This window comes from Desmodus rotundus, chromosome 2, assembly GCF_022682495.2.
Source record: "Desmodus rotundus isolate HL8 chromosome 2, HLdesRot8A.1, whole genome shotgun sequence".
In the NCBI taxonomy this organism is placed as follows: Eukaryota; Metazoa; Chordata; class Mammalia; order Chiroptera; family Phyllostomidae; genus Desmodus; species Desmodus rotundus.
Genome location: NC_071388.1, coordinates 8662367 through 8677467, shown reverse-complemented (window position 1 = coordinate 8677467; position 15101 = coordinate 8662367). Strand labels below are relative to the sequence as shown.

The 15101-nt window shown below is 45.4% G+C and overlaps 1 protein-coding gene across 2 annotated transcripts; it reads right to left on the bottom strand.

Annotated features, from left to right (window-relative positions):
* Positions 1-1311: 1311 nt before the first annotated feature.
* On the bottom strand, positions 1312-12491 carry NDUFV3 (NADH:ubiquinone oxidoreductase subunit V3). Of its 2 annotated transcripts, XM_024561941.4 has the most exons (4): positions 12283-12491; positions 10236-10356; positions 3751-4839; positions 1312-1558 (listed from the first exon to the last, which is right to left on the bottom strand). In XM_024561941.4, the coding sequence occupies exons 1-4, from the start codon at positions 12328-12330 to the stop codon at positions 1392-1394; spliced, it is 1425 nt and encodes a 474-aa protein (XP_024417709.2). In that variant the 5' UTR covers positions 12331-12491; the 3' UTR covers positions 1312-1391. The 2 variants fall into 2 exon arrangements, with proteins under 2 accessions (XP_024417709.2, XP_024417714.1); XM_024561946.4 differs by lacking the exon at positions 3751-4839 and having other exon boundaries at positions 12283-12472.
* Positions 12492-15101: the final 2610 nt, after the last annotated feature.

Here is a 15101-nt window from a genome sequence, read left to right as displayed (position 1 = left end):
CACAGTCATTTTTCTATAAAGATGTTCAAGTCTGCGGCATCCGCGGTCCAGGGAAAGGCCCTCGGGGGGCTTCACGCTGTTTTCCCCGCCACCCCTAAGCATTACAGGGGTTCCGTGGGCCACGGTTTGACAAGCAGGCTACTAAGGAAAACAGCAGGATAGAGAACTACGCACATTACATGGTTACGTCTAACTAGAGCCACCACCACTGGGGAACACGTGTAAAATGTTACTAACGGCTGGGTTAGCACAGCGGATTTTAGGTAATCTTACCATTTTCCATTCTCCCTTTGGCAATGTGGTTTTAGTACTTTTATAACAAAAAAATGTGCTTAGAGAACTTGCTGAGTTGCTAAGCCTCTTGGGCGGTAAGAGAATCTGAGGCAGACAATCACGGCGCTAGTCTTCGAGACTGTTTTCAATTTTGCTGTTCTTGCTCGGACTAATTTTAAGCAATGTAGGATTACAGGAATGTGAATCCTAAGTTACAAATCCACTGTTTGTTGTAAGCTGGTTGGAGGCCAGGGACCTGAGTTCACACGAAATGAAATGAAGCGCATAAACAAGAAGGGAGGCCTGAGAACAAAGCCCAGTGTGAAGCTGTCCTGTCCGCCCAGATGAACATGGGCTTCGGCCGTGCAGTGCCGCCCTGGGGACGGACGGTCTTTTACTGGTCTTTTACTCGGCTCCCCAGCAGCAGCACTCTGTCTAGATTTGTCACTTCCTCTGAGCCGTCTGCTGACTCCATCCCCACAGGCTGCCAGTGCAGACACTACAACAGCCCCCAGGCATGTCATGTTTGAAGTCACCAGTCATGTTTGAAGTCAACGTGGCTACTTCAGCTGGGTTGACTGCGGCCACCTGGGTGCCATAAAACTCCCACCTCTCCCCAATCCCACCACTGAAAGCCTCCCCGAGTTCACATCGAAAACCGAATTCAAGTGAACAAAAGGACTTTTCCTCCCCTGATAATAAAATGCTATAATTTTATTTCTCTGCAACGCAGAAATTAAAATGAGCAAACTCCTAGTCCTAATTGATTAAGAACTGGGTGTGGAATCAGAAGCCGCCGCCCCATTTGTCAACGCCCAGCTGGTAACCCAGATTGGCACTCAGCTGACCAGGGGCTCCGCACAGAGCCACACGGCGAGGAAGCACCCATGTTTTCTAACTTCGTGGATAGGTCCTCGGGCCTGAAACAACTCCTTGCACAGATGTTTCAAACACACGCTGAGTGAACGCGCAGCGCCGTGCCGCCAACTCGCCCTTCCCTGTGAAGGTGTAAAAGGGGAACCAGGGACACGCCAGGCCTCGGGGCTTGAGCACACTTTATTTTGCAGCCCAGAACGCAGCAGACAACATACGCGTGATCGTTGTTGAGATATAAGCTCTCAGTGGCGAGGCGACTCCCGCCCAGAGGACGGCTGGGGCATCCGGAATCTCGAGAGGTCCAGGTTCAGGTCTAAGAAGGTGTACGCAGTGTAGTCGTGGTGCTGCAGGTTCTTGTAGGAGGTGTTGTCGAACGGCTCAGCAGCAGGGGCGGCGGCCTGCGCAGGCTCTGCGGGCAGAACACATGCAGTGAGCACGGCGGACAGGGAAGGAGCTGCTTTGTAACCCCATTGTGGAGTGTTTAGTTAGAAAAGCCCATGAAAGCAACCGTGTCTCCAAAACCAAGATCGAGAGTTTAGCTGAGAATCTATTCTAAAACACACAGCCTTAACAAGAAATGGAATCGCTATGGTAATGTCTTAACATACTACTTTATGTACTCTGGACCCTGGGCTTCTCCAAACTTTGCAAATGCCTAGAACGATTATGGTGGGACTTTTGAGTCACATAAAGTTTCAGGGAAAAAAAGAGATCTATTAGAAATCTGTCTATAACAGAAATAAACATTATCAGAAGAAAATTTTCAAAAGCAGCATAAGTCTCTGAACACAAGAAAATTACATAAACTCCACCTGTTTTAGTAACAACACAGTTAAGGGGGAGTGGAAAGGGGATGTGTAGGTTTTGTTTAACTTTTGGAAAAAGTTGTTGGTATACTTTAGATTCATGGAATAAAAAAATACTAATTTAGCTTTATTTCCTTAGGTGGGAAAAATGAGCTAAAATCCACACACCTAGACACTTGTTAATCTTAAAACTAAAAGTGTGCGGCTGAAGCGGAGGAGACGTCACTGCCCGCGACGTGGACTGCGAGACCAAACCACGGCAGGAAAGCTGGCGCGAGACGCGGGCTAAGGTCTGGGTTACGTTCTTGCCGACCCCAAACTTCCCTCACTGGGGCTCTCTCCACTTCTACTCAGGCTGCACAAAATGTAACTTAAATACATTCTCCCACTGTCTGAATTCATACCAAAAGCTTTTTTTCCCTAGTTATATTAAACAAAGATGATGTCTAAAGAGCTGGCATCTTTCTAATCTCCAAGAGTAGAGTATCTTCCATGGGGCACAGGGGCATCATCAAAATGAAGGTAAATGTGGGTAGAGAAAACTTATCAAAAACCAGTACCCCTGGACAGAGCCAGGGGGACTCAGGGACGTGTGGGTCCACCGCACACACAACCGCTGTGCTACTGGGCGGCATTCACCGCCAACGGGCAAAGAGAATACTGGAAGATTCCCACATGCACGAAAATCAGAAGCAAAGTTTTTTCAAAAAGATTTGCAATCTGAAACCCCCCAATTCGGTCTCCTCCTGAAGGTTTTGGTGCCCTCTCCAGTTTACAGCAGGTGGCTGAGACAGGAGCGCCAGGCAGTGCATTCTGGAGGTCTTGAGTGGTCTGGTAAGCTCTGGCACTTTGCACATTAACGACAAACGGAGAAAGAGGAGGGAAGAAAACACGTATATTCTGTCAACATCAGGCAACCGATAACAGTGATGACCAGGTCACGTAAATTAGGTGAAAGGGAGATTTTAGGAAGAATCAAGAGCAAACAGGAAGGAGCAGGGTTTGTTAGCAACAGTAACGCATTTTGAAGAAGTCTTGCAGAGACAAGGATCCTAAAATCAGAGACCTCCTAGACCACTGGGCCCTGACCTACCTAAAGCACACGATTATTTTGTAAAGTTCAATGCACAAGAAAATGGTAACATAACAGGAATAAACAGTTTCCCTTTCAAAATCGGTGCTAGCAAAAAAGCTCTTCATAAAAATTCATTACAGAAAAATAAAGCGGCCCACTGGACTTTTCAGGTAAAGCAGAAAAGCAAGCATCCAGTGAAAAGATTCACGTGGTCCACGGCTGCCTTCGAGTCACTTACTACTCGAATTCCTGAAATGCAGGTTTCCCCTTAGGTGTACGGATGCTCAAAGCACGGCCTGTTAGCTCACCTGTAGAGCACCAGACCACATTTAACTATCGCCCTTCGCATTAGACGGGACTCCCCTTTCCTCTCAGTGAGCTGCTCTGAAAGTTCACAAAGTGGCCACTGGCCACCCCCCACGGTTAAGGGTGATGTGTTACACTGCCAGTCTTCAAAATTATACTGGTTCGGGGACAGCCAAGAGTGCCAAGGGCCTACTCTTTCATTGCAAGATAAACTTAAAATGTTTCAGGGATTTTTGTATCATAAGGCGTGTATCACTCATAATTCAGAGGGACTCCGCTGCTTCTCTGAGGCAGTGTAACAGGCCACTTTCTACTGCGGAACCTGATTAGTGGTGGCACTTCTTTCTATCCGACAGCTCTTCAGTCTCCCCACCCCTGGAGGACAAGGAGAGGTCGCAGCAGCAAGGTATATACCCTGTGTGTCGTCCTGGTCGCCTGCTCGGGTTGCCGGGTCTTCAGCGAGTTTGCCCTTTGCCTCAAGCTTCAGTTCTGCTGTCTTCTCATCAAACATGGCTTTACTCTGAACAGGAACTGGCTTCAAATTTGTTATTGGTTCCTGTTCTTCCAAAATCTCTTCATTTGCCTTTGAGATTCCTTCTATTACCTGCTTCCCCAAGTTTTCTTTTTTGAACGGGGAAAAAGCCACCGCCCCGTTGGGCTCTGGTCCTTGCTTTTGCAACCGTCTTCCTCGGGTCTCGGGAGGAGCTGCTTGCAGCTGCCTTCCGCCAGCGGTGCCTGTCAATCGTGTGGGCCCTGGGCCCCTGCTCGACTGTGCAGATTCTCCTGATTTTGTGTGGTCGAACGAAACATCTATAGCTTCACATGGCCTTTGGCTTTCTTTATCTGTTGTATCTGAGCTAAGTATTTTCTGCACTTTCTTCCCCTTTACAGACTCCTTCATAAACTCTTTATCTACTTGTGACTTGGATATTGTGGGTTTTGGTTCATCTTTTCTGACCTTTAATGGCTTAATGGAGGCCCCTTTCTTCTTTGCCTGATGGGGCCCCTCTGCAGAGGTGAGGTCCTGATGTGGCTGTGGTGACCAGGCTGTCTCTCTCGCTGATAGCGAAATTTTGGGGGACCTATTTTCAGAGGAAGGGGAGGCCCCTGATCTGGGCACCCCTCCTCTGACTTTGCCCATCGCGTGCGAACCCACCGCTGAGCCGTCGCCCTCCTCGTCAGACCCCGAGTCGGAGGAGCTGGATGAAGATGACGACGAACTGCTCGGCCCCGCCCGGCTCTTCTGAGCAGCTCTGGACCCGGAGCCCTGGCCTCTGAGCGCAGACGGGCCGTTCTGAGGACGTGCTGCCCAGGTCTTTCTTGGCAAAAACTTTGGAACCCCTTCATCTGTGAACAGCACGGCGTCGTCAGGGTGAGGGCTAGCTACTGTCCCACCTCGAGTCACAACTGATGAGTGAGAACTGGGTGAAGTTAAGTTTTTAGACAATGCGGCTGCTGTTGGGGTAGTTAGTAGCTTGCCCCTCTCCTGTGGGTCCACTACATCTAGGAAATGGCATAAAGAGGAACATTATTTTTAATATTTAGTAAAACAATCTAAGTGAATCAAAGTCACAGACATTGTATCATATACCAGCTTGTCACTTAATACCTTCAACGTAACCATCCTAAGAAATGTGTTGGGGACCCACCCTTAAGGGAAGGCCAAGTCACGCAAGAGAACAGGAAGAAATGCAGATGCTTTTCTCTGTAACTGGAAATTTTTAAAATGGGGATTTTTAACAACAGAAGTAACAAACTTGTCTACATTTTCCAAAAGAGAGCTTATTTGATAATTATTTTTAAACTATTTCATCCAAATTTAAGATAAACTATAATATAAAGATAGCTACTGAAGTTTTACAAATGTAAAATTTCTTCAAACCCTAAAAACTGGTGCTTGTTAAATATTAGAAAAGTTATCCATATTGTATGAACTTGAACTTTCTGAACATAACAGCAAAACAAAATGAGACAAAAGCCTGGTTTGGGCCTGGGGTGCACACATCCATGTGTTGCGGGGGGGGGGGGGCGCGTTGCGGGGAGGGGATAATGTAGTTCCAATGAAGTTGCCCTAAGAGGAAGAAAAGTCCTTCAAGATCATAAGCCATCGGGGGATTTCTTCAACTAAGGAAAGCAGAAGTATCGTAAGACCACAGAAGCCTAAAATAATTTGGTATCATATATATCACTGGAAGCAACAGGTTTTACACTGTAAAAAATCAAGTAAGTGTGAACATAAGTCTTACATTTTGTCATCAATTACAAAAAATATGAAATCACACAGTCCATTCACTAGAGCTGATTTCCACTTCCTCAGGTGCTAAATCTTTTCTAACTATACAGATTAGAAAAAAGTATAGGACATGTTTTCATAAATTAAAATTGCTTTTCAAATCTAAAGCAAAATTTAAAAAATACATTACAAATGAACAAATTCTAAATCATCTTTGTTTTCAAGCCTATTTTATACCAAAAAGACCTCAATCCTATTTCTCTAAAGTAGAAAAATGTATTGCTAGCTTTACTATCTTACCACCATCCAAGAAGGTTTTTAATAGTTTTCTGAGCTCAGGGACCTATATGTAACAAAATGATAGAAAACGATGAAAGAAAACTGAGGATCAGCCCAAACCCAGACATGGGCCAAAGAGGCTGACGGGCAGTGCACCAAGGTGTGAGGAAGGGCTGGGGCACGAGTGAGTTTAGAACTGCCACCTCCACCTCCGTCCCCGCCTCAAACCACGTCTGGCTCTGTGGCTGTCTGCCCGCCCAGGATCCGCACGCTGACCGCCCAGAGCAGGTGCGGATGCAGGTAACGCTCAGGACTCTCGTGGAGCTCCCGGAGCACGGTAAACATAAAAATGAGGCAAAGAAGTGCACTTGAACTCTCCCTTTTTCCCCGTCTCTCTAAACCGTATCTGATACAGCTCAGAAATCCCTAACAGCTGTGTATAAGGCATGCCGGCCTCCGAACCCCGACAGCCTGCTCACCTGCAGCGTTAATCCACTTCTACGTTGAGTGGAAAACTCCCAAGTATGCAAAATTAACTTACATAACATAAAAACAACAACAACACTGAATCATCCAACGAAAAAACTGGGCTAAGGACCTGAATAGACACCTCCAAAAAGGACATACAGATAGACAATAGACACATGAAAAGATGCTCAACGTCACTAATTACCAGGGAAACGCAAATCAAAACCACAATGAGATACACCCTCACGCCTGTCAGAATGGCCGTTATCAAAAGAGAACGAATAACAAGTGCTGGCGAGGATGTGGAGGAGAGGAAACCCTCCGGCACCGAAAGCCAAACACTGCACGATTCCACTTATACGTGGAATCTAAAAACCAGAACAAATGGACAAGCAAAACAAGAGAGAAACAGACCCACAGAGAACAAACTGATGGATGCCAGATGGGAGGGGGATGAAGGGTTGGGTGGGAAAGAGAAAGGGGATTTTAAAAAAGGTAACTTAAAATAAAGCTTGTCTGAGACGGGCTTCTTTGAGTAGAAAAATTATGCCTGAATCTTCCAAAATTTGTTGTGAAGTTTTTTTAAATAGTAAATAAGTTATTAAAACTATATTATGGGTTGATGCATCACCTACTGAAAATGGGAAGAAAATTTCAAATGGGATTAACAGTGATATATTTTGTTTGAGAAAGAAACTTCTGTCATATGAAAAAGAATGCTTTAAATCAGGGTTGTCCAACCTTTTGGCGTCTCTGGGCCACACTGGAAGAAGAGTTGTCTTGGGTTACACATTAAATGCACAAACACTAACGAAAACTGATGAGCAAAAAAAGGCCTGTGCATAATTATCGTGGTATCTGCCACCACAGATAAGCAAAAAAGTCCTCATGTAATAATAACCCTAATTATGTGGCGGCCCCTTCAATAATCTTTTAAAATCATCAAGCAGCTCCCAAGTTTGTGATCACTAATATAGAAAATGTACCTATCTAGTAATGAAACTTAGCATAAAACTTAGCAATAAAACTAAGTAATGTGTTACATAAATTTACGATTTTGTGTTGGGCCCAAGTCACAGGCAGACAGGGCTGCACGCGGCCCTTCACTCATGCTATGCAGGTGGGAGAACTGCTGGGAACAGCTAACACACTAACCTCCAGCGCTCTGCTTTTCTATCGAGAGCCAACTTCTGACCCGCCGCCGCCCAGCCCAGCACCCTCTTTGTGACTCAGAGGGAATCTTGCCACTGTGATCTGGAGCTGCCACCAAACTGCGGTAGGAAAGTGCCAGTGCCCACACCCAGTCTGCATTCAGTAGTGCAGAACGATGCCCCTGGAAGACAGCCCTGTCACGTAGAGGGACGCTGGCTCCAACTCTGAATATAAGTATGAATTTACCTGTGTGTTTTCATGAAATCTCTGACGTTTGTCTAGAGGCAGGATGCTGATATACCTGACAATGTTTTAGTTTGGCACTGACTTTCCTTGAAACACAAATGTAACAAAACCCACCCGCCGCTGGCGGGGGTTTAACCTGGCAATGTGCTACCTGTGGGTGAAAAGCACTCCTGTGTCTCACGCTTATCAATCACTAAAGCTCTGGGAAACACTGAGGCCTGCACACAGCGATTTAGAAGCGTTTAAGTCACTTCTTTTTCTTCATCTAGGGATTACTGGTTTTTAAATTCTGATACAATGTAATGTGTGTTGAAGACAGCGTAGCTCTGAAATCTGTGCCCATGTACACGCCACATCTCTTCCCACTTCCCACCGGACTCACCCTGGCCCAGAGCGGCCGGTGTGACCGCTGGCCCCACTCAGGCACCAAGGGCCGAGGCTCAGGGGCTTGCAGGGCTTGCTGTGTCCAGAAGCAGAAGCTACGAACCCAAGGCCGACTCCCAGTTCAGTGTTTCTGTCTCATAACTTCACCCCAAACTGGCACAGGACGAAGCACCCCATTTCCACTTACATATACAAGAATGTTTCTAAAAAGGGGCAAATTTAGCTCAGCCGTGGTAACTTAAATTCCATTAATCCAAGCTCATAAACCTATGAAGCTGGACTGCAGATAAAAAATAAAACTTCACCAAAGCCTGCCCCGGCTGGTGTGGCTCAGTGGACTGAGCGCCGGCCTGCAACCAAAAGGTTGCTGTTTAGATTCCCAGTCGGGGCACATGCCTGGGTTGTGGGCCGGGTCCCCAGTTGGGGCCGTGTGAGAGGCAACCCATCAATGTATCTCTCACACAATGATGTTTGTCTCCCTCTCTCTTTCTCCCTTCCTTCTCCTCTAAAAATAAAAAATAAATAAAACCTTAAAAAAAAAAAAACTTTACCAAGGCCAAGGACAACATTAGTAATGAAATTCAACTACTTATTCATCAGTAAAGAATGTCAGAAACATGCCAGGCACAATACAGAATTTAACTGACATTCTTATAAACGTGTTGTAGGTGTGATAATGGTATTATGGCTGTGCCCACAAAAAAAGTAAATAAATAAACAAATAAATAAATGAAGTCCTTACTTTAAGATGCTTATGTTAAAGCGTATGGATTAAAAAAAGAGAGCAGCGATTTAAAGGTGAAGCAGGTACACTCGACAGGGGCCAAAGACAACACGAGGAATGTGTGTCTCCTCGGTCGGGGTCAATGGCGTGTGAATGGCAGCTGGCAGGAGTGCCAGTATCTTACAACCTACTTGCGCTTTTGTGTGCAGACCAAGGAGGGCCAAAACCAAAACAATCTAAACACTTTCAAACTGAGAAAATGGCATCATCATGAAAAGAAGACAAACTCCAATTATCATTCTAAACCCCACACGAAGATTAAAGATCCGCCAAGAGACTGCAGGGGTTACATATATTTTTTTAAGACTCAACTGAGGTTTCATCAGTTAAGACTTAAATGCAATGGCCCTGGATTATAGTCAATTAATAATGAGTGGGAATAAAACATAAAATTCTCAGATGAGAAGTATTTAAAACACACTGTTAAAACAGAATAAAATAAAATAAAATAAAATAAAACAAAACAAAACAAAACAAAACAGCCCTGGGTGGGTGGCCCAGTTGGTTGGAGAGTTGCCCCATGCACCAAAAGGTTGTGGGTTCGATCCCCATTCAGGGCAATCGATTGATGTTTCTCTCTCACATCGATGTTTCTCTCACTCCCTGACCCCTACTTTCCTCTCTCTCTAAAATCAATAAATATATCCTCAGGTGAGGATTAAAATTAAATTAAATAAAGTTAAATCAAAAAAAATAAAACAAAACAAAACACACTGTTGCATTTCCTCTTTCCCTTCAATGAGGACAGGCTACGTTGGTATTCGGGGGAAAAGTAAAGTAAAACTGGTGATAAAAACCCAAATGACTGCAAAGAGCTGGAAACGGCAGACACCGTGCATGCGCCATCAAAGCGAGTCATAATGGAAAATGGCGCCTGCTCTTAACTGTCTTCACAGTCACAGAGTAATGCCTGCAATCCTGGACTGGGGCTGGACCACAGAGTAATGCCTGCAATCCTGGACTGGGGCTGGACCACAGAGTAATGCCTGCAATCCTGGACTGGGGCTGGACAAAGCCACGGATGAGTCTCAAAACATTGTGGGGGGGGTCACAATCAGGGAAAGAAAAGTGGGATTCATGGGAGGGAGTACAGGGTCTATATTAGGGCCATCTAAACTCCCAGAGCCTTTATACTCTGTGTCCCATTCAGGGCTAAATGGAGAGTAGCAGATTGTTACATTACTGATACGTTTGGTCTAAAATGTGTTACAGACTTTGTGTCTGATTATAATCTGGATGCTCCTGGAAACAAAGAAGCATAAATTATGTAGCTAGTAAACCTCCTTTCAATTTGTGAAGAGCTCACTGATTTATCTGCATTCTTTTCACCTATGACTACCATTAAAATCTTACTTTTTGGTGAACTTTGCTTCTTGGAATTCGGTGGTAGTCCTTTGTCACCCTTTCCGGATTCTGCAGAGAGAGAAGCTGAAGGAGCGAGTCCTGGAAACACCTGTCCTTCTAGGAGCATAGTCTGACAAAAGAATGAACAAATAAGGGTATTTTAGGAATGTAAAGAAAAAGCAAAATTGAAACAGACTCATAGACACAGACTGCAGACTGGTAGTTGCTAGAGGAGACGGGGTTTGGGAGACAGCGTGAAAGAGGTGAAGAAATTGAGAAGTACAAATTGGTAGTTACAAAATGGTCATGGGGATGTAACGTACAGCACAGGGAATACAGTCAATAATATTACAACAATTATGTGTGGTGCCAGGTGGGTACTGGAAGTATCAGGGGGAACATTTTGTAAAGTATGATTGTCAAACTGCTATACTGTATACCTGAAACCAATATAACATTGAAAGTAAACTTTAATTGAAAAATAAAAAATAGCCCTGGCTGGTGTGGCTCAGTAGATTGAGTGCCGGCCTGCAAACTGAAAGGTCACCGGTTTGATTCCTAGTCAGGGCATAAGCCTGGATTGCCAGCCAGGTCCCCAGTTGGGGGTAGGCAAGAGGCAACTGATGAATGTATCTCTCACATGTTGATGTTTGTCTTCCTCTCTCCCTTCCTTCCCCTCTCTCTAAAAATAAATAAATAAAATCTTTAAAAAAAGAAAAGTAAAAAATAATTTTCAAAAGGATATTTTAGTGAAATATCATTTACAACAGCTATTAGTACATATCAAGATTATGCATTATTACTACACATGAATGTTGTCCTTTAAATTCATATGGAATATTTCTAATGATTATTATAATTTTCATGATATGTATATATTATGGAAACTATGAAAAATACAAAAAAGCTGCAAAGGCTAGTACTACATATGAATACTTTCCTTTGCATTCACACAGCATTTTTTTTTACTAATATAGATACACAGCATATTTCTAATGATTATAATTTTCATAATATATGTATATTATAGAAATTATGTGAAATACAAAAAAGCTACAAAAAGACAAAAACCTGAGTTCAAGAACATGCACTATGAACATTCGGGTACTTCTCCAACCTTTCTTCTGTGCATACTTTTTGTAATCTCCAATTAACTGTTAACCTACAAATGCTATGATTCTTTTTGTAAAATGTTTTTCTATACTTAGAAAGTAAACTAGAATAAATACTACTTAAAATAGTATTTTAAAAATGATGAATAAAAATTGCTTCAAATTTGTTTTCAATATATCGAAGTGGCAAGCATTGTATAAGCTGTTAATTTATTCAGCATATATTTACTAAGACCTACTGTGTGGTGGGCGCTGTTCTAGATGCTCCACATAGGAACAGAGATGCCTCTAGCGCATACATGAAGGAGAAACTATTTTTGTTTATGACTGTACTCAACGTGTGTATATGGATATACGAACGCAGAAAAACTCGTTTGCAACTACTTCAAGGAGTAAATAGACTCTCTGACAATAGATTTCCCATCTGTACTTTAACTTATCAATGAATAGTTATTACTTATGTAATAAGAGCCTTTTTAAACTTTAGATAACGTGAAGTGGCCTTAGCTTTTATATATGAAGAAAGCAAGCCCTTCTTCCTTTCTTTTCACAGCCCAGGTACTGTAAGCTGGCTTCTTGGCAGCTGCGAAACAAGTTACCGGGTCAACCAGATGCCCAGAAGTTCCCTTATTTCTTCTCCTGCTTCAGTAAGTAAAGACGCACTCGCACTCCCAAACGGTTTGGACAGAGCACGGGGGCGCACGCCACCGGGGAGCCCTGCACACCGGAGGCTTCCCAGGGAATCCGGCTTCAGCGGAAGCCGGGCCGGGGTTGGGGGTCCATTCGCCGGCCCCCACCCCCGGCTGCCTGCACCAGCCAGGCACCCTCTTCTCCGCTGCGCAGCGGGGTCAGCGCTTCCCCGGGACGGCCGGATATGGCCTTAGGGCCGCGCCCTCGCCCCGACCTTACGCAGGTTCCCAGCCACAGGCCCAGCTCCCCTATACCTTCAGCGGCCTGGCTCGTCCTTGCCGGAGCAGAAGGAAGGCAGCCATCGCGGTGACTCGGAGGAGGGCCGGGCAGGGGCGGTCCAGGAGAAGCTCGCAACCCGACTGGCGCCCCCGCTGAGCGCGCACCCCCACCTGAAAGCCCGCCCCTTGAACCTTGGGCAGCAACGCAGGCAGGGCCTGGCTGGGTCGCAGCCGCTGCGCGCGCACCACCGCCTGAGTACCCGCCCCCTGGGCCGAGGGCACCAATCCTAAGAGGGATCAGGAGCGGAAGGCGGGGCGGGGGCGTGGCCCTGCACAAGCACCCTAGCCTCCCCTGGCTGTTTGCTTTAACCCCTGAGGCCGTGCTGCGCTGGAGTGTGCAATGGTAGTCTGGTGGTTCTCCGGGGCCCCGGGCGGCACCGCCAGTCGCCTCCTGTCAGCGCGTGTGGAGAGCGGACCTGAGGTCTTCCGGTGGCCTCCGGAGCCGCACAGACTTCAGGCCGTGTCCGGAGCTTTTTGGCCCTGGCTAACAGTCCTCTAAGGTTTAGTGGGCTCATGTGCCCAGCGTCCACTTGCCGTGTCAGGGCAGACCCCATCCTCTCATCCGTGTGGTCTTCCGTGGTCATCCCTGTGCAGTGCCCCTCGTACAGGGTGACCTCAGACGGGATCATGGATGCGCTTTGGGCCTGCAGCAACACTAATACCGGAGCCAGGGAGATCAGAAATGCAAGTTTATTCTACCTGAATGTTTATAGCTTTCAGTGCAGACTTCCCTCAAAATTTGGCATAATCGTGGAGTAGATGTAGTTAGTAATCGGCTTCCTTCTCCCTTATTCATGTCTCCCCGCCCCCAGCCCTGCCATGCCCAGTGCCCTTAACTATCACATCCTAGTTGAACGTGCCCACACTTCTAACTTCACTGGGCTAGGCTAGAGATTATTCAGGTGGCAAGATAAACCGGCAGAAACTGGTCCCCCAGGCCCTTATCAAAGAGGATCAAGCGAATGCAGTAGGACCTGCCACCATTCACCCTGAGAGGCAAAGACAACAACCTTAGATCCTAGCGTGTAACAACGAGAAAGGAGTCCTTTGTCTCTGTTACCAAACTCAAGCGTTTGGTGCAGGGCTCAAGAACCCAGACGTGGTTTTCCCAACGTGGTTTTATTTACTTGCAGAAAGTTAAAAAGACAGGGGACTCACATGCAAAGCTCTGTCTCCTAGAAGGGAGGCTTAGCCACTGCTTATATACACTATTTGGTTAATTACACCTTGATTTCTTTTCTGCAGTTGACGACCTCTATCTGGTTGCATTCCTGGCAAGCTCATCCTGGATACAGCTGGTCCGCAAAATACTGTGCTACATTTTAACATTTAGCAAGAATAACATTTAGTAACAAGATTTAGAACTGCCCTGATTGAGACTCTTGTCCTAAAAACATGCCTACAGGGAGAAGGAAAGAAAAACACAACATGCTAACAGAATTACCCTTTGCTCAAACCAAATTAACGTTGTCCTCCTAGAGAAAAGTTCATGCTTGTCTTTGTGAAGTGTGCTTGTTTTACTGGTGATTAAGAAAACTGAAGGTGAGCCACAGTTGCCACTTGGGGAACCTAATCTGGAATTGGGTAGTCCACATCACCCTGCCTCAGAGTCCCCAGATCCCCTCCACAAACAGCAGGGCACAGCCAGCTAAAGGCAGATACCTAACTGGTGTCTTAAGACTCAAGAACAAAATAAAAAGACCACTCCCAGTGAGATGGGGTGTGGTCATCAGCCAGGGTGTTCTGAGGAGGGGGCAGATAAAGTTAAGGGGAGCCCTGGGGAGGAAGAGACCCACCGAGTAGGGTCTCTTAATGGTTTTTAAAGAAGCAACATGATTATGAGTGTGAAGGTAACTATAGCAAGCTGTAAGCCCAATGCCTATGCCTGGAGGGCTCAGTCTGCCCTGCATTTGGCCAAAGGGAAGAGAAACCATAGGGCCACATGCAAGAAGCAAATACAAGATGCTGCAGAAAAATCAAAGATGCAGAGGCCAGAGAAGGGGCCAGTGATTTCATGAGTATTTGTGGAGAGGGGATTATATCGTATTTTCCAGTCAGCTGAAAAACTAGCCTAGATTTGGCTGGCAGCAGGGGTTGGTCCTCCAATTGTTAATTCTCTGTCCAAAGTCTTTCTGCAGGGACCGTCACCTTTGCCTGGAGCTCTACCAAGTTTCAAACCAGCATTTTCAGACAAAACCTTGTGAAAGTTGGCACAAGTGGAGCCATTTTAAAATGGCCACTCCAGAGGTCCTGCCTGCACGTCTTACTGCTTGAACCTTTGGAATGTTTGAATTGGGCAAAATAACCTTTCGGTTGGGCCGGAACAGCACTGTCTTCCAAACAGTCGTTTGTGAAGTTAACAAGAAAGCATGCCTCCTGACTATAGGACTGGAAGCTAAAGACAGCCTTTAGAATTAGTAAACAGCTGTATATAGCTAACGAATACTTTAGCTTATTAGCACCAATACAAATTCCTTCTTTCTGTTCACGTAATTATTTCCCTGAATCAGTGCTTCTGGAATAGCCATCCTTGATCTTAAATAAATGATTGTTGCTTTTCATTGTGGCCTTTCATTTTCAGGTGAATAACCTCAAAAACATATATTTGTCTGTATTCTTTTATTAACCACCCAAAGTTTTGTATAAACTACTAGAAATTCTCCCATATGTATCCTAAGGGTGAATTAAACTTTTAAAAGATAACTGGATAACTGGAGCATCACTTGGACCCAAGTCGGGAACTCAGAGGTGTTTGGGTCAAAGAAGAAAATAAAAATACTCTGATATCACACCAT

Bases quoted from the DNA above. Each gene is read 5' to 3' on its own strand.
- NDUFV3 (XM_024561941.4), bottom strand. From the start codon at position 12,330: ATGGCTGCCTTCCTTCTGCTCCGGCAAGGACGAGCCAGGCCGCTGAAG. The intron at 10,357-12,282 runs GTATAGGGGAGC...TTCTTTTGTCAG, and splicing joins GACGAGCCAGGCCGCTGAAG to ACTATGCTCCTAGAAGGACA. The intron at 1,559-3,750 runs GTATATACCTTG...TTCTGCCCGCAG, and splicing joins CGACCAGGACGACACACAGG to AGCCTGCGCAGGCCGCCGCC.